This window comes from Tubulanus polymorphus, chromosome 7, assembly GCF_964204645.1.
Source record: "Tubulanus polymorphus chromosome 7, tnTubPoly1.2, whole genome shotgun sequence".
NCBI classification, from domain to species: Eukaryota; Metazoa; Nemertea; class Palaeonemertea; order Tubulaniformes; family Tubulanidae; genus Tubulanus; species Tubulanus polymorphus.
In genome coordinates, this window is record NC_134031.1 from 9,631,205 (window position 1) to 9,652,293 (window position 21,089).

Here is a 21,089-nt window from a genome sequence, read left to right on the forward strand (position 1 = left end):
AAATCGTGTACCCCTAACTCTGATGTATTCAAAAGCTATACCGGAGTTACACAAAATTCAGAGAAAAGGACATACAACCCTACAAAAGACAGAAAGACTAACCAAAATATTCAAAGAACCACCTATTGTAGCTTACAGAAGGGATACTTCATTATGTGATATTTTAATACACAAAAAACATAACCTAATGTTTTCTAAAAAAACAAAATAGATGTGAACCATGCGGTAAAACTGCGCAATATGTCTGTACTTGTCTAACTCAGATAAGTTCATCAATTATGAAGGGTCCTCGTATTATGTCCGAAACTTTATCAACTGTAAATCACAATGTGGTGTATGCAATTTTTTGTAATAAATGTGACAAATTTATCTACGTGGGGGAGACGGGGGATTCACTATACCAACGTCAATTACTCAATTTGTCCCTAATACACCGTAAAACTGACGATCCAATCGCACAACATTTCCACACTTTAAACCATTCTATATCCAACCTATCAATCATGGGCATTGAAAAACTTTATAAAATGATTCCTATAGAAAGACTATTGAAAAATTGTGGATTAAGAAATTAAGAACACAAAAACCATTTGGTATCAATAGCAAACTAAACTAGTTGCAATAAAAGTAAGAATATTAGGCTATTGCCCACTTCGCATCATCTGTATCAATGTGACAATACATCGAGAATTTCGTTTGTTTTATAATTAAGAGACTTCATTTATATATACATTTATACACAATAATATAAATCACATTGTTTTCACTTGTCTAATGATTCAGCCGGCTGCACAAATGTTACAGCTTGTGATATTTTCATAAATAAGATAATTAACTTGAAATTACCTACAACACCTCCCAACGCATATGTTGTATAGTTTGAAAGGCCTCGTGAAATTACTAGATAGATACATACCAAAATGACCGTCAGTCAGTCAACTTCGATGTTTGTAATAAAGGTAAATCGTAGGCTTACGAATACTTATACCAAATAGTTGTACCCACTTTCATCAAAATACAATTGAATACCTAGGAGTTGTCCGCGCAAATTTTTCCCTACATAGAAAGAGAGATAACAAATGACCGCCAGTCAGCTATCTTTGTTTTGTTTTCATAGGTAAATCGATACACAATTACACACCATACGTACCAAATAGCTGTGTTAAGATAGTTGAAATGACCGCCATGATTAAAAAAAAAGTTAAATAAGAGATGCAAAGCTACATACCATATACCAAAATACTGTCCAACCAAAGACCTTATACGAGGTTCACGCACACGATTTTTCGTCGGGAAATCGAGTGACGTGCGCGCATCTTAATAGACTTCGTTTGTGGTAAGATATATTTCTACAATAAAAGCATAACCCTTTGATAAAATCTCATCAAATTAGATTTTAGTAACTCTCAGATAGTTGATATGAAACCGGATCCTCTTTTAAAATTAATGGTGTCGGAACCCAATGTGATGTCAATGGTTACTGGACGAGTCATTTTATCTTATTCCGCAATTTTCTCTCTTGATATCTGCTTAAATTGTGTTTTCTTTTTCATCCATCTCTGGGTAAATGCACTGTACGCTCAACTGGAGTTGCGTGAATAATGTTGTGTATGTGAAGATACATTTCGACACAACCTTTTATTTTTCTAACTGGGTCAAAAGCTGAGACATGGAGATGTTGAGACGACTAAACAGGTAGAAACACGAGAAAAATCCGCCATGGATTGCATCAATTGATCTAAACATTAATTCAAAAAAAATATATTCACAGCATGACGTGGATGGGTCAAACATTGTACAGCATTTTAAAATTGATGTTGCGTAACGGCGTGAAATTTCTACGACTTCGCTGGATTTAATACGCTTCTCGTACTCTAAAGCTGGATGAATAGCAATCCTAACGGTGTCACTAACTTTAATCTACATTATCGTCATTCGCATTGACGGTGACAGGTCCATTTGTAACCGTATTCTTATCTAATGACACAGGTAAAGTCTCTTTCCGTGAGTGATTAGTCTGAACCTATTGTGTCACTCACACATTACTAATGTTATGGGCTCTCAATCGAATCACTGACGACAAAAAAGTTTGAAACTCTAAGTAGCAATTTTTATATCTATACTGTATATCTAAAAACCTAGTCAAATGCTTTTAAGAAATGACGATTAATAACCTACGTTTTATCATCACGATTTTGATATATTTTTCTATTGAACAGTGCGAAGATAAATGGCTGCAACTGATTTAGTGGAACATCACCTGCTGAATACAAGCATCACCTTGTGATTTCAGTGGCATTCCACTCGCATAGTTTATAGCTGCCTAGATGTCACATGCAGTAAATCGAGATCAAACGCTGCAAATCACTCGTTCTTTACCAGCGAACGTGGAATGTGGTATAATGTCACGTTGTACACAATTTCGTTGTTTATTCGTGTTCATTCGTATAATCTGCGTACCATGGGTGTTAAGTGAAGATATTAAAAGTTTGGATGACTTGATGATTCCTGAAGGACCCGGTACCTCATCTTCTCAATGCGGCCTTTGTGTCTGTACGTACAAACCTCCGAGTTCTCTGAAAGCAGTATGTAGCGGATTAAACATAACAAAAATACCTCAAGATCTACCCGCAAACGTAACATTCATGTAAGTAATCAATTGACTTCTTTGATTCAATTCAATGTATCGAATTATAGTTGCAATGAAGTTCATTGCTCAGAACACTGATTGACTAGGCAGTGCTCAATCTCAATTCCCTCTCTGTTAAATTCATAAACTCAAAAAATGAGAAAAGGAAATACAAACCTTTTTTTATCTGATCTTCATTGTATGTAAGTTATTTCGTACTTTTCAATAACGTAAACAACTTCTATGAAACATCGGAAAAAGCCTCCCTCCTGGCTCAGGAGGGATAGGTTATCATTCAGGTAGTTTTCTGATTCAAGCCACAGTGTCAAAACACAGTGGATGTTGAAAATAGTGTTTTATAGTTATTAGGTACAAATATTGTATGTAGGGATTTGAGGAAAGCACGTTTATCTCACGAACGGACGCATCAAGGACATCAGCGAGGATCCCTGTTTGGCAAAGACGCCCCAGGCCAAACACGACAATAGATATGAATGACAAAACAATTCATTATACTGTAATTTCCGAGCGCTACCCTTACTGCTATAATTTCATGCACCCTTCGGGCTTAACTGGGCCTGCACTTCGTATATTATAATGTGTATTTATATTGTTTTGTACATAATATTTGTCACTTACAATGGTAGTTTCATGGATTATTTGCTGCCGTCGTAGGAAACCGAAATATCCGAAAAATCGTTGCGAAATCTCAAATAGTTCTAATATCTATGATCCATCTTTACATTGTTACATATGTTATGTAAATTATTGTGATCTTTACCTCTAAGATAGAATTTAGAATCCGATTCTATGAAGAGATAATTGTCACGATAGAATCTTGTCTTAACGTTAAATCAGGACTGTCTGTAATCTCGCGTACGTATTTCTCCAAACAACTCTAACTAACGACTTTTGTTCTGAGTCCTTACTCTATTGTCTAATTGTTCGTAGGTCTTTACTACATTCCCTGCGAATACTAAACGAAATTGAAGGTGGTTATGGCCGTATTGACATTGGCGTCACGTAATAACTTAGTTTATTGAGAAACATCGCACATGATACATATAATATGATATATATATATATACATATAATATGATATATATATATATATATATATATATATATATATATATATATATATATATATATATATATATATATATATATATATATATATATATATATATATATCATATTATATGTATATATATATATCATATTATCATATTATATGTATCATATATGATTGTTAGTATAAACAACAATTGTCTGGCAGGAAAATACAAGACAAGTCACTTATACTGCTGTCACTGTATCAAATATATTCATTATCTCTCTATATCACAATCAAGAGGCGAAGTTCTGTCGACGGCTGCTGCATAATGAAGATACGATTGACGGTCATTCCCATAATTGTTAAAAGGTCCGTACTACTGGAAAATCTTTCGCCCATAACACAATTTTTCGTGCATATTTGCATTCAATAACCAATACACAACCATTTGCATGTTTTGCCACCGTGGGCATCTTGTTAATAACGAGAGGAAGACAGGGGGTAGCTTTAAACGATGCCGAGGGCTCGGCATCTAGAATAAGAGGCACAAAATAGTCGAAAGCATCGTATATGAACAACCAGAGCTGTTTTTCATATAAATAGTATGATTTTTCTTTTATTCCTAATTTTGTAACAGACCATGGGTTCCTATTGAAGTAGTCAGAACTGTATCGGTATTTCTTGACGATACATTTTTTTTAAAGGCACTCGACAAATTTAAAGAATTGCACGCCCCATGCGACCCCTACTTAGAAGTTAAACTAGTTCATTATGTACGAGTTCTGTAATTATGAGCCAATTCTTAACTCAGAAGTGTGGAACTTTGCCAAGATTAACTTTACCCATTACAAGCCGCAGGTTTTTACTTAATCGAAGTGGTTCTAGCATGTACTATAATTGAATTTCGAAAGACTTGTCACTTTCAATTCCGGAAATAAACTTGTATCATTAATGTAATTAAAATCGGGTGAGAGGATTACTGCATAATCTGGCAACGTTTTCATGATTACATTTAATTTTAATCTCAAAATGTAAATATAGTACTGCTATGACCTTCTGTTCCCTGGACGCTGGTTCCAGGGAATACTAAAGATTTAGGTCTTGGTGTCTTCGACCTCAATTTCATTCGGCAGATCGTGGACCCATCTGATGACCACAGGTCGGGAATAAGTAGTCCTTCCGTGTTGCTGGCTAGTAGTGCTATATCAACCTTGTTGTATGAATCTCCTCTATGGCAACGTGCCTTCTACATCGATTACTGTGCCCTATCCATTGTTGCCACTATGTATGATGTAGCGGCAACCGGTATCTTCCATGTGCTTGGATATAGGTTGCGCTGCCACTTTGATCCATGTGCTGGACGTTGTAACTATTCTGTTACCCATGAGTCCTGAAACTTTAGAAATAAAAATCTGTTTTACCCTATAAGATTTCATGTTTAACCCCAACCGAAGCCACTTCATTGCACCATATATAAGTGAAAAGACAGATAACAAAAAAATTAATAGATCACATACGTTGATAGATCATCTCGAATTAATCCATTGCTTTATCAATACAGCAGACATTGTTGTTTTTTATGTTTTAATCTCAATATTGACGAATTTGAATTTACTTTTTGTTTTCGTATTCTATATTAAGTTATTACGTCAACATTAAATCAAAAAATCCCTTATTCAAATTAAACTAATTTGCACACGCCATTCTATAGCCACTTTAACATTATACGTTGTCTAGAACGGTCTAAATTTGCGGCCTTGTCATATCGCGGAACGACGGAATCGCGGAATTTTTTAAAAACACGGAATTTCTTCACTACGAATAGTAACCGGGTTTTCGCTCGGGGATACTCGGTGTCTGACAAGGCACCGGACCAATCGATACACTGAGTTAGCTTCGAATCACACTATTAGCACGCAATTTTATCTGACATTATTCCATGATACCGTTCAGCTGCAGTCAGAATGTAGTCGGAAAAAGAGATCGGCACCAGGGCAAACATCGGTTATCGATGTTAATCGACTTTTTGCGATCTCAGTAGATTTGAGCACGGTCCTATCTATGAACATTCTAGGACATTGCCGTTATTTAAGAAATATAGATATGCAATCCGGCATAAAAAGTACTAGGGAACTAGGCCTGAATTAAGTGAAACGGTATTTTCATTATCCTTAGAACTATTTTAACTGAACTTGGTACATCAGAAGCCCATGCTGACTCACAAAAACTAGTGCATACGTTGAACACTAGGTGGCGCTTTGAAATAGTCATAGTTGAAAATGTCCTAGAATGTTCATAGATTACCGTGTCCAGATGCATGAAAACCGCAGTCACAAAAAAATTCTCAATAAATTACAGCCATTGACTCCTTCCTTAATTTATCATTAAGATATACATTTCCGAGTAAAGTAATTAAAGGCGACGTATTGCGGAACCAGTGGTAACTAGGCAGCGAATTAAACCATGCGTAGGTTTATAAACTCTTGTTTAGTCCATTCTAAATTTGGCGCGTTCCAGTTTAGACCGGTCTGACTAACGCGGCTTAAGTGTATATGCCATATCTCTCGGTAATATAACCATGTCATTTGACCCAGTGGCTCATTTTGTTTAAAGTTAATTAATTACCTTCCATCAACGTACAACATGGATGACAAATTCAATTAAAATGTGGGTAAACCCTGAGGCTTGTTGAGTATTGAATTGCAATCTTTCAATCAAGGAATCTTAAGCATTTCACCTAGTGGGACAATGTTTTTTCGGATATCATGTTTTGGGTTTCTTCAAGTCTGCGAATTTGGAGGCAAGATATAATCCCCATTTCACCTACCCGAGCGTGATTTGTGTATTCGAAAACAGGTTCCTAACCGAAAAAAAAAATTCTTGCTCATGTCACGTAAATTTACCATTGATTTTTGTGTTGTTTTTTTTTATATATAAAAACAAGAACAATATACCTACAAAGCAGAGATAATGGGTTTCTGCGCAGCTTTGCCATGCATAATCGAAATGGAGGGAATTATAGTTTATTGAAATTTCGCACTGTCAGGATTCGAACCTGATGTGAAACGATCATGAGAATAACCAGTTCCATGCTGGTACACAGGAACGCTTCTATTATTCCATCTCGACATAACGAATATTGGCATAATCAGCTAGAAATACATAACGCGTGAGTTTATCTTAGGGGTTTTGTATACAACCCTACCAGGTTTTGTTATCTTTAACTAAGTAGCACTACGTGTTTACTTGCCATCATAAAATAGCATTTTTCAGATGATTATACAGGTGTTCGTAGTTTTAATCAAGGCATCTAACTAATTGTATCCGGCGCTCGTACACGACGGAGAGTCACAAAACGTGTCATAAGTGACAAAAATGACTTGGCTTTTGGCTATATTCTGATGACCTAATTCATTCTTATATAATTGCATTATTGTTTAGCATGTTATGAATCGGATTGCTGAAGACTGGGGCATGATCATCAATAAATAATGTTAAAGCTGTGACCGATGCACCTTAAGCTTAACGTCCGGGATTTTGGCTTATAGAGCCATCTTTGACGGACATAAGTGTTAGGTAAATACAGAAGGGAATGATATTTACAGCAATATTTGAATAACGATGATAAGTTACGACATGGAATTCTTAAGTTGTACATAATATGCTATGATAGAGTTATGGATTTCATTGCCATTATGCAGTATTTTGATAACAATTGCGATTGTTCAATATATCATCTACAATTTCACTTGATCGTATAGATAGGTAGGCCTAGTTCTGATCTTTTTTATCCGCAGAGAGCAATTGTGATCATGTGATCATACAGTCATTTGTCCGTAAATTCCGCTACGGGCGGCTGGAGATTTTTAAATCTATAATGCGTTTACCAATGAGGCGGGCGCTTTAAATCTTTTGTTTGGTTAATTGCCGATTGACTTGGTATCAAATACCTCAACATGTGTAACGATGCGGCCATCGTGACTTGTACAAATTCATACAATAGCTAAATCTATCGTCCTGGTGCAAATCCACAAAATACATTGATATTTTTAGATATACTTTTTTTAAATACTACCAACTACCATATCATAAATTATTTTCACAGAAATTAATCCTCTTGAATATCATTAACTCCCCTAAATCATTTCACAAAACTTCTCTCAAAAATTGAATTACGTATATTGAATTTACGCATGAGATGCCAATCGAAACTTTATTTCCTGCTTCAGATGATAATCAATGAATAAGTATCTAGTTGAGATGGCAAACATAAATAATTGTTTTCTTGAAAGTAGACAGATATACGTAATCTTGACACCAGAAAGATAGATTTGTTGGCCCGAAGTCTGAAAGCTAAGGAACATTTTTGGAAAGGTAATAAACTGAATCCTAATAAGCTGTCTGGTGGAGAGTGGTAATATTGTAACCTACAGTAAAACACTGACAAAGATACTGATTCATTAAACCTTGGAGTAATCATGTCAAATGATTACTCCAAGATTAAACTATGCTGAATAACCACAGACGCTAATTTGCTGTTGGATGAATTTAGTTGCTAGTTTGTGATTGATTCTCATCATAGTACGGTGGAACTAAGAGCGTCTATCTTAACATAATTGCCCGTAGGCTGGAATAACTCCAGCGTTACAACATGTATGAGTGTGGTTATATTGGTTTCTCCGAATATCGTTGATGGGATCTTTACGTGCTAGAAACAATACGTCTTTTGCGGCAATATCCCTTTCACACTGTGCGCGGAATTCAGAAATTCCTTTTAAGTTATTTTGGTGCAGAGATTTCAGTGAAAAGACATCCATTCGTCAAAATGCTTCATTTAAATGGATTTTCAATGGAGGTTTTTCTGTTGATCTTCAATCAGTGTCGTGAGGCTTAATCTGTGATTTGTGTAAGAGTATTGGGACAATTGAAATTGAATCGATTGTACAAATTTTAAGATGTTGGTATTCATACACTTCCCATACTGAAAGGTATATTTAGTTCCTACCTGGTCAGCTTTCTATGCTTTCATTTGTCTCCGGTCATCATCAAGCATTCATACTGTCATGGACAACGATACGTGATACAACAAATACAATCCGATACAATCAGATGAAATGACCAAAAGATTTTTTTTCATTTGTTTCATCCGTTCATCTTTGCATGATCGAAGAGCTTTAATTCATCGTGATATATATCGAAAGACATCAATTTTAGATCTGATGGAAGAATAGTTTCGATCTTACATTACGTCAAAAAACTATCGGTCTGCCCTACCATGAGATCATTTCAATAATAAAATAATAACCCATTAAAACTATTGTAGATGGTCCCGAGTTGGAAATAACAGTAATAAGCAGGGGCGGATCCAGGGGTATGTTGTGACCATGCCGACCAATTATTAGAGCATCTGAGCATCTCTGAGAGGCATTTAGTCAAGAAACATATGTTATATATTTAGGAAAATATCTATTGTGTATCTCAGGTGGTTACAACGGAAAATTGAGAAAAAAATAAAGAGGCGCTTTAAAATTCCGACCGTGTCGGGTGACACGGTCGACACGGTCGACACGGTCTAAATCCGCCCCTGATAAGAAAAAAAGAAAAGACGGACACAATAATGAATGGTTATCTTCTTACTTGAGCTAACTTCCTTGTTCACAATATGATTAGTGATATATACCTGAAACAGGCTTCGGTAATCATATCCTCATATTTCATACTAGGGTAAAACGAAAAGTCCTATCAGCTTGGACGCATCAATACATATGACTGTAAACACATGGATGCGTTACGAACGTCACGATAATGGATGAGGGGTAGATTGAATTGACTAAATTACCTGTAATGGCAATGATAGATCGTCCAAAGCTTGGAACTTGCAAATGAAAGTCTTTGCAAATCTTTTGCAAATTTATAGCCTATATCATGTTTATAATCATATTTGAATCCAGCCAAAAAATCTGCTTTGATTTCCATATGCTTGACATCTCAAACATAACAGCACATTTTCAGATGTTTGCCTTACTTTCAGTGGACAGTGTAAACGAAATCTAATCAAGTCGCTTGCTACACTTTCCGGTACGAATGCAAGTGTGCAATAATACTTGTTCAAGAAGTCAACACTGTGTCTTGGTCTAAGTGAAAAATGGCCTCCAAGCAATAAGCGCGAAGGTGAAATGCCGGTTGTTGGCTCAGGCAATGACAACTGTTGATTTATTGTAATTGGACGTATATTTATAGATTGCACACTGAGGTACAGGGCATCCTTTCGATTTCAATCTTTGTTGTTGACATGTACCGCGATCATACGAGCGTTTTTGGCCCGACTAAAAACGTCGGACCAGGCCCGAGCTAATTTTAGCATTAGAAAAATGATTGCGTTTGAATTGCAACTGGAACCGGAAATGACCCACTTTGCTGTGTTTAAGCATTGTTTAGTATCGAGTGAATGGTTTGCGTGTGAACGCGATCTCGAATTGGACACGGGTCAAATTTGGCCCGGGCAAAATCATCTCTGTGTGATCGCGGCTATAAACAGAAGTGACAACTCGTCCTCCTCACATTTTCTTATTTTGTTTTGAATATAAGATCTTTTTATTGATCTTGAAATAGGGATTACCCCTGTTGTTTATTCGGTTGATGAATTTCGATTTTTTGATTGAGTGTCCCTTACAAACCAACCACACCTGCCGGGAGCGAAACTGGGGCTTTTGATATTGAAATCGGATATGGAAGTACAGATATAATTGTGTGATCGGCGGTCGATTTTGTAGAATTTTTTTTTCAAAATCGAAGAACATAATTGGGAACGTAATGGTTAATAGAATTATGCACACAGCAAATCGAGGAATTTGGAATATTTCTATGATGATGATAGTTTTGATTGATTTGTTGCAGGGGTAATGTGACCTTGAAACTAACTTTGCCGAAGGATGTATCATTCCACTGGCTTCATATCGGCAACACATCCTTGACAATGATCTCGTTTTCATGTATTCAGTGCCACCTCATGAAAAATCAAAAGTCGTATGACCTTGAAAATTCACACCAGGCATATCATTCCATGGGCAGCATATCCGCAATGTACCTGTTCATGTAACTGGAATGCGGCCACGCCACGTATGTCTCTCCCTTGTCATGTAATTAGGGCTTCTGCTGCTTTCGCAGAAACCCTATTGTTGTTCGAATGATTATTATTATTATCATTTTCATTATTCTAATTATCATCATTTTTATCATTAATATCACTATTTATGATTAATGATAAAAAATGCATCTATCAGATTCGACAACCAACGCTTTCTAAACGGAATGTTGAAATCGGATCGAAATATAACAGTCACTCGGAACTAGCAGATTCTATATATGTATATACTGTCCATCCTATTTCTTACCTGAAATTACTTACTGCAAGACTGTAAACACCGGCGGAAATCATTCAACTGCCACCAGGGGACTGAAATTACCGACTCTTCGTTATTCTCAAAGCTATTTTCCCTGAACTTGGTACAGCAGTACTTAAATTTACGTTATAGTAGCATTTTATGGGTCCACATCCAGTATGTGATGACTCCTACGTGGCGCTCCTTAAAAAGCCGTACTTTATTATGAACTGATTTTGACGAAACCTTTGTACGCTTCCGAGTACGACATTTATACCAGCAAGGAAGACACCAGTTATCACTACTTTGCAGCTATATTTCATTTATCATTCTTTGACACTGTAAGAATTATTAGTTGAATTCGAACACAGATAAACCTGTCTTTATTCTCACAACAAGTTTCATGGAAATCCATCAGATATGCAGGCTGTATCGTGCCAACGATACATTAAAGATGGGTACCCCGACGGTCACGTTTGATGGCTGATGACTTTCATTTTCGTTAGGGGTCGACAGCTAACCCGCCCCAATTCTTACACCAAGTTCCATGAAAATCCTTAAATAAAAAAGGAATTTCAAGATGGCTGCCGTAGTGCCCATGTTTAATGTTAAATAACCTCTATTTTCAAAAGTGGAGGACAATCTCACCGGTACCAATCCTCACATTGAGCTCCATGAAAATCGATAATTGTATGCTGTATCGTTGGAAAAAGAAATTCAAGATGGCTGCCTTTGCGGCCATATTTGAAGGCCGATTTACGTACTACATTCTGTGATGGGCCCACATCTCACCTGCCCAAACTCACTCACTAACTATAAGTATATATGAGTGAATCGGATCCGAGTGAATCAGAGGCGAGTGCATTTTAGGAGAATCATCAGTGTTTGTGTCGTACTGCATGTTTCATGCATCTAACCAATTGTCACACAATGACACTTCTCAAATGTCTGGAGTCATATGTATTCGCCTCCTTACTTATGCATACTATTAGCCCCAGCAACTGATAGTTCTCTGGAGTGCAGATTAACCAATGAAGCAGATACGTATCTAAAATCAGCAAAGGACATCAAATGGTAGAAAATATCTACTGAATAACCCACATTAATCAGCAACAGTGGGTTAATATAAGATCAACCATCGCGAAGAGCATTTTATTGCCAGATCTAGCGGCGGAATGGAAAATGAAAATTGATTTACCCAAATGCGACTGCATGTGACGTGATTGTGGATGGTGGTAGCTCCCTTCAAACCAAAGCTATAATTTCAAGTACGAAAAGAAGTTCATTGATTTCTAAATTAATTAGGTCCAGGTCAATTTTAAGTAGAAAGAAGTATTACTTACATTAGTGAACTTATATTGTCAAATTCATCCGAGTCGTACCCAGAATGTTTGGTCTTGATTAAATCTGTTAAGCAACCTTTCACATTTAGTACCATTTAGTCATGGGCAACGCTGGTGTATACAATTGAGTTCGGGATTCGTTGGGGATATACGGAGGCGCGGTTCTGAGGCCAGGAACGAGGATGTTTTTTTGTTGCTCCCCACCAATACCCTAATACCGCGTAACTGAAAACCTAAACCCTATAAATATAAGACCTCGTAACAATTCTATTCCACGAGTTTCACTCTGTCTACGAGATCCCAATTCATCATAGTTTCTATCAGTCGCAGAGATCCCAGTCGAATTTAAGACACGCGCTTTCGGCAGGCATGTTACTCTAATCGGTTTATAGCCTGACCACACATGGGGCGGTGCTTTCTACGACTAGAATCATATGTTACTGATACATGTACATGTACATTAAATTCAACGACTTTTAAACGAGCCATAGAATCTTTGGTGGACAAAGATGTACTGTATGAACCTAGCGACCCCAGTGACCTAAATTAAAAGTGTGAACCCCTAGCTAAATTCCTGGACGTATTGGACAAACATGGCTACCTTTTGAATTTTCAAAGCTAGAAATTGTACAATGAATCTCAATTATTTCAGCTGTTCGGGTTTAATTTAAAGGCACAATATAACTAGATGATGTGATACGGCGATGTTAATAAATGATAATGCCAGTGAAGCCAGTCAGGAACTGTCCCGATTGAATGTACAGCGGTCAAAAACCTATGGATTTGTGTAGTTACGTAACTATTTGCAGTAAAGTACAGACGAAACATGAAGCCATCACAATTGAAAGATAATAATGATATAAAACTTAAGTTAAAATTATGGCCAGTTCTAAAATTATAGCAAAATTATATTATAATTTGTAGTTAGTGTGGAACGTTTGTTTTGGGAACAATGATGAGGGGTGGCAGGAATTCGTTCAATTCAAGTCATGATTAACCACAGAATGGCGTAACATTGAAATTGGCAATAAATGCCAAGTATCATACATATTTTTTTGGTACATATTCATAACTTATACGCTAAAAAGTGCCGATAAACAATTGCATGTTTGAGAGTTTCCGCCATATGTTTGCACTGCGCACGCTCCTCATTCTTAATGTAAACACAATCTACACGTGTGCACTACGCTCGCTGTATCAGCGTTCGCAACCTACAAACCAAACAGCGTCAAATAGCCTACCGGAACCCGCCGCCCTGGGCACCCTTTCTACGATTCTACGTCTATATGATTAAATCAATATCTGACAGCTTTTTCGCATTTTTTATTCGTGTATCTAGTGTTTCAACGTGGCTATCAGCATACCGGGGGACCCGTGATTAAGATAGATCTTTTTGTACATATGAAAAATTTTGAAATATTGAAATTTTTCCACGTATTTGACATCTCCCTGGACGTATATTACTACAATAGCTATGATCGTTGTGATCTGCGTGCTGGCCAAAAATGCACACAGATCACGCTACACTACCCACTTCAACACAAGTACCCACAGCTTTGATATATCCATCCTTAGCTAGTGTGTTTCTTCCTGGGTTCGAACCTGTTATGCCGTATATAGAATGAGCCATTCCTTTTAACATGTACACTTTACATGCACTGATGATTGATTGGCGGCCTCACTAGAAACACCGGATGTGGGAAAGCGCACGGAGCCCAATCTAAGCCCACCTTTGAATATTTGATCTCAATTTGATCATTCGCATTTGAAATAACTAGATGGCCTTACCACTCCCAAATACAGTGAGCATATCAAAGGCCTCGCAGCGTTTAATAAAATCTGTAGTTCACAGTTGAATAATTCTACAACCGGCGGGTGAACTTTGTCTTTGACTCAAACATCATAAATAAATCAGGTGCTTCCATTCGTGCTTCACTTCAAAGTTCTAGGAAATTTGAGGAAACACATCTATATCAATTGTTGATTTTGTGATGTCTTAGGGTGTAGCTACTAAAGGATGCAACATTCAAGACAAGCGAGGAGTTAAACCGATGTGTTCAACAACACACGATAGCAATCAGTGACTCAGTGACAGGGTACTAATTACAGGAATGCCGGTGTGATGTCTCTGGGCTGGCTACAGTATAATTTAAGCGAACAATCCAACGAAATCAATACCAGGCACCTTGTCAATATAATGACAGGTGAATTGATCCAAGTATATAATCTTGGCCTGTCTCTGTTATTAATATTTTCATTAAATGCCTGTCGATACACAGGGAGATTAACCCGAAGAACCTCACATCATCGTTTCTATTGCCGAAATGTTGATTGAGAATTACTCTCTGATTCAAGTGAGTTAAATAAGTCTCTTGATCAATCTGTCAATACAGTGTAAAATGCAGTGGCGTTGGAAGAGCAGCGACTGCAGCGACAATAATTTACTTAATGACGTTTTTTTCTTTGAATACCATGTTTCTGAAAAAATTAAGTAAATTCGCCGCAGCAATATGTAGAACCTGTCCAAAATCGTCATTTAGCCGCAGCAATTGAAAATTGTTTCCAACACGCCATTTAATGGACATGAAAACGATGGTATATTCAGAATGCACAGTTTCACTGGTCGTAGTATGGCCAATATGAAGTTGTTTTCAAAAGATTATTGTGAAATACCCCCACAATCGATCCAGACTAAAGAAAATGTTCTACCACACCCGATAGGTATATAAAAAACTTAGAAATTCCCTCCCAGTACATGAAGCGTGCAAACCTGATGAAATCTCGAATAAGATGCTAAAACTGTCGACTGACAAAGTGTCACCTCTATTGTTGTTACTATTTAATAGTCTGATCGAAAAGAAACATTTTCCAAATGTATGGAACGTTGGATATGTTATTATCGACCAATCACCTTTTATCAAATACAGTGTCCAAACTTTTTATGAATGTGTCCTATATAATGCCATACATGATCATCTACTTTAAAAAAATTTGATTTATAATGAACAATCTGGGTTTTTATCAGGACATAGCATTTCTGATCAACTGCTAGCTATAGTATCCTTCATAAGTAATAAATGAACATAATGATTTTCAATCAGTCTATTTAGACATTACGGCCGAACAAGCTACAACGAGGCTAGAGATAATAAAAAACACACTGTCACTCCTTGTCATTCATTATATCAATTTTTGACGCCTTATTAAACGTTACCATAAGCCACGTTCACACTAGATTCGGCGCTTACGAAGTACCGTACTTCGCTGGTGCCAAATTGACGATTCTACGCGTGAACGTAACTGGCCGGGTAAGCGCCGTATTTTGGCACCAGCGAAGTACGGTACTTCGTAAGCGCCGAATCTAGTGTGAACGGGGCTTATGTGTTTCTATATCCTTATACAATTGACATTAGCAGGATGAATGAATAAAGTTCAAGTTTAAAGTATTGTACTACGCGGATGTAAATACGCGGCTAGCTAAGCGCCGAATCTGCGTTCACGCTACAGAAAATACGCGGCCAGTTCCGTACTGAGCTCAGTTCCGTCTTGAGATCCGGTTTGCGGAAGTTTAATAAGCCGCGTATTTCAGTACGGAACTGAATAAGCCGCGAATCGGTCTCGTATAATTTCATAGTGTGAACGCTTAGTACCTTACTGAAATCCTAGTGTGAACGCAGCTGTTATAAAAACCAAAACAATGTTAACCATTCGGTGCCATATTATAAATCGCAACCGTAAATCGATGTGCAAAACGTCACAGGTCTATGTGTACACAAACAAGCTATTTGGCAAAATATTATTGACAAAGAGTTCCTCTGAAGATAAGGTTTAGTTTGAACCTCGAAACTATAAGGAGATAAACTGTTTTTACGGATCTAACTGTGGGTTTTTATTCGTTAACTCTACACTGAGATTTACATCAGCTCGCTACAGTCATGTAGAATGTCTTCCTGTGATAATATGCTGAGCCCTATTTGAACGTCGAAATATTATATTGCATTGAATATCATGAGAAGACGTAGGCCTATTGTAATAGTAATGGATGTATCAATACATCAGAAGCGGCAGGCGTAAATAGAAATCAAAACTAAATCGGATTATTCGATCAAAATGGCGGATGTATACACGATGTGGCAGTCTGATATAAAAGTAAGACGTGGGGACGCTGATGGAATGACGGAGCTATCTACGGTCTGTGTAGGGCCGGTGTGAAAACGGGCAACATAAAAATGCGTAAACATATTAATTTCAATATTCAAATGTTTTAGAAAATATGTTCGATATTAGGGGTATGCAGGTTTTATGAGAACGATCATCCCGATGAGCAATTTGTAATAGCATAGCTGTCGTATACGGCTCCGCGTCCTCTGATGGCATGTGTATCACGTGACAATTCAATTCGATTCTTTGTTGATCATTGTGTTAAACATTACATATGCAATTCCCAAATTCAATTAAGTTACAAATTCCAAAAGAAGAAAATACAATACACAAAACACATGCGTAATTCATACAGAATTACATAAAAAAGTTATTTCAAATCACCTCTACTTCAACCCAGACTTAATACGATATCAATTGACAGCCAAACAGGGACCGGCCGGCTGGCTAGGCCACACGTTCGCTCCAAAGTCATGATGAAGCAGACATCAGAAAAACTCTTTCCTCAACCATTAAGGCAATGAAGTTGCAGACCAGCTTAGAGCCAACAGTGAATGAAGTCGGTCGCAAATTATCAATTATTGACAATATCAATGAAAAAATTAAACCAATATTTATATTCGAACCCTGTATCACCTACCCAATCACCAAATCTTATAATTCCCCAAAATTAAAATTTGCAATCCCATATTAACTTATCCTAAAAATCCTACATTTTTTCGCATGCGTCAAATAATTTATCAAAATTTATTTTCTCGTTAAGGTTTTTAATACGATTGTTTTTTTGCAACATGATAATAATCGTGGATTATTGAATCTTCTGCATATATGTACTTACAGTGGATTTGACCAAGCTAGTGTCATAACTGTCAGACGTGGAGATTTTTCGAAGTATAAACTTCTCTATAGTATGTAAGTATATCCGTAAGGTTATCACAATTTAAGTTCCCATTGGGAAGATTAACTGTATCCAGGAAAGGGTTCAAGGTTTCGAACCAAGATGAGCTAATTTGCCATAGAATTTTTATCTGGCTTTAGAAAGTGAAAAAAAATGTTTACGGCTTACTTTTGATCTACATAATTGCTCGAAAAACATAATCAACAATTCAAAATTCCAAACTTCCAACCCCCTCCCGCTCGACCGACTCGCATCTACGACGCTCGTGTTCCGATTTTGATGTTGAACTCCCTACCTATAATCCTGGCATCGCCCATCATGTATTTTCTCGATTTATTATACTTCATTTGTTGATAGGCAACATAATATTATCGATGATATATAAATAACTGCTCTTGAAATCATGCAAATCGGTGCATTTTAACAAGTGCCCCGGCGCACTATGGCTAGCCTGGCTTGATCAACTTCTTAAAGAATTATGCCAATTTGCAAATATACGTGCAATATTTGCTAACTTTTCTTAACCTACACAGATAGTGGTCTGGCAAGAAAGAACACTTCACATCCATTTTTTTTTGTCCTACGAATTATGCTGAAGAAAAAAAACTTAAAGGAATTTGATGTTGTTTTTGCTAAATAAGATTGAAGTGGATTTCGCAGATCCCCCGTTAATTTTTCTAATTCAAGAAAACGGTTTCTGAGACTCGGGCTGTGCCAACTGGAATATAATAATCGTCTACGACTGGGATTTTAGAGTATCCGCATCCGCATCTGAGTTGACTTAATAAAATGAATAAATCTCAATGATTTGTTTATAAAGTTTTATCCAAAAAACTTTTACATTTTTTCAAGTGATTGTGATTAACTATCATCCCCATTCAACCCGAAATAAAGATACGTAGATTTGGCAAATGTTCCGGAACTATATCGATCTCTCTGCGAACGCAGTCGAACATGCTTGTTCCCCTAGCGCTAAAAACTAAAACCTTCTCGCTTGTAGATTATTCAAGAAAAATCGACACTTGCGAGTACTGGAATCACATAGCTTTCACGGAATAGATAACCTGAAACATTTGTAAGTACAATGTATGGAAAACATGACAAAAGGTCAGATATAAGATGTATCATTTTCTATCAGAAACAATTTACATGTGATTGAAAGATGAGGGCAACTAAGACTTTTTTATTTCATGTTACAAAGTAGATTACATGTATTGATCAATAGGATTTCTTTTCGTAAATGTGATACACTTGCTTTTGTTTGTTTTTTTCTGCTATACGAATTGGCGCCATTCCGCGACCATTTCGCCACTGCGCGGGATCTACGCGAATCAGCAGGAAGCAAAAATGGCCACACTCTGTATTTTGTCGATTTAGGAAATGCGTATGAATTTCAATTATTTCAGCTCTTAGGGTTTCAATGCACGATATAACTATATGATGTGATATGGCGAAGTTAATAAATGACGTTATAGCCGTTAGAATTTAAACAAGAGCCCCAAGGGGCACTAAGGCCAGCCTGTCAGCTTTTCATTAAATGACAAATGATGATGCATTCTGTGGGTTAAATTTGTCAAAATACACTCCCAGCTCAGAGTCAATACCAAATAATTCACGCTATACAATCGTAGAATACAAAAGTAGCACAGACAGCGAATGGATCTGGCAGGAACAAATACCTCAGATAAATGTTTTCCCTTGGTCTCATTGATTTCAATGCGGAATTTTCTGGAATTTGCTCAATAAAACGAAATTGAATTGGATTTGATGTTTTAATTTGTTCAAAAAAGTAAAATTGAATTGGATTTGATATTTTTTAGAGAATAAAATTTGATTGAATTTGTTGTTCGAGCACATGGCTAATTAGCATATCAAGGTCATCGATCCGATTTAAGAAAAAGCTATTTTTCCCGGACTTTGCACAATGGTCAATGATATTTTCTGCAGTGCTGATAAAAATATTCCTCCCAAAAACCAAATCAACTAAAGCTTTTACAGAAATCGATCTTAACTCTTTCCATGTTTGAATTTTTTTATATCAAAATCCACTCAATCTGATATTACTTAATTTTGGCGAATTTGACATATGGTTTTTAATGTCCATTAAAATGCTTTTCTAATGCCAAAACCCCCGTATAACCTAAAACTTTCTGAAAGCTATTAGTTATAGCTATTAGAAATTTATGGTTTTCAAAACTGTTTGACACCTGGGTCCAAGTGGGTCCCCAAAATATGGGGTCGTGTTCAGGTCATATGCTATAAAAAGTCATGTTATTCATTATACTGAAGCCAGAAATATGTATAAATCTAAAAGCAAATGCCTATTTTCTATTCCTATAATATCAATGTTTGTGTTACTCAAACAAAATAATACATTTTTTCTCATTGGTGGGTCAGAATTTCCTAAAAAGGTCAAAGCAACCCAAGCGTGACCCAATTTTCACACATTTTCTCCTCATGAGTGCAGATCATTCTTTCTTCCAGTATCCTCATTGTTTATTTACAATAAACCATTAGATAATTATCTCTAAAGACTTTTGCGTGGGTGATAAGTGTTTTTTATATGTTGCTGGGCGCATTCACGAGTAACTGAGCGCGGGTATCTGAGGCAATGACTAAATAGAGCATTTGGCCTACATTTCTATAACAACCAGACGCCGAGTGTTAAATACAGTATCTACTAGCAAGTATTGCTCGTATAGTGTATATACACACTTGCTTAACATGCAGGCAACCAGTGGAGTGCGTTGTAGGAGTTTGTTTTCACTAATTCGCCATCTAGGGGGTGTATAAGTCAATGGTATTATGTTGATGGCAACACCACCTACATTAATTGGAGTATATGCCATCGGTCTGATGCCGAGGACATTCAAAGAGTTAGAATACAATTTTAGATCTGAAAATAAAACCCGGAAGTAAAACGGTAGACGATACCTGCTGATTACTGCGGCTAAGCCAATCATAGAGGAACCTTTGCTTTCTGATTGGCTTTTCAAAACCAATATTTTTGCGATCAGATATTCGCAAAAAACCTCTTTTAAATTCAGCTACGTAGAGTTTGGAGAATGGATAATGCTCTAATAAATGATTTGTATGAATATATGCTCAGTTGCACAGTAAAAGAGCCTTTACTCTGGAAACCATGTCATTTAAATTCGCACCATTTGTATAGTAATAGGCTCAGCCAACGGCTGGCCTAAAAATTGTAAAAGTTTGTAATTTAAATAGTAATTTGATTTATCTCCTAATGATATATCTGAATTTAGTTTCATTCATAAATCTTCGAAATCTTATCTTTTAAAATTATAATCATATGATTTTGATAATAAATCTGTTTCTTCTTTTATAAATTCTATATTATATTTTCAATCATCAATTTCTTTTTCTCAACTGAAATTTCTTTTTTAAACTCAATTTCTTCGATTACCTTTGTATCTCTTTCTAATTCTAACCTTTAAAACTCTTTTATTGTTTTAAATAATTCATCACCTTAGGATCTCTTATAATTTTATTATGTGTAATTTTATCAATTTCATTTCTTTAACTGATATATTCTCTAAGTGATTTATCAGAAAATATATTTAAATCTTCTAATCCTGGATATGATACATCAAAAAAT

At 36.4% G+C, this 21,089-nt stretch overlaps 1 protein-coding gene across 1 annotated transcript in view; it reads left to right on the forward strand.

The window, feature by feature from the left end:
• Positions 1–2,327: 2,327 nt before the first annotated feature.
• LOC141909146 (follicle-stimulating hormone receptor-like) overlaps positions 2,328–21,089 on the forward strand; it is a 63,950-nt gene continuing 45,188 nt past the window's right edge. The window contains exon 1 of the mRNA XM_074799531.1: positions 2,328–2,647. Within this exon, the coding sequence (XP_074655632.1) occupies positions 2,328–2,647 (320 nt within the window). The remainder of the gene's footprint in view (positions 2,648–21,089) is intronic.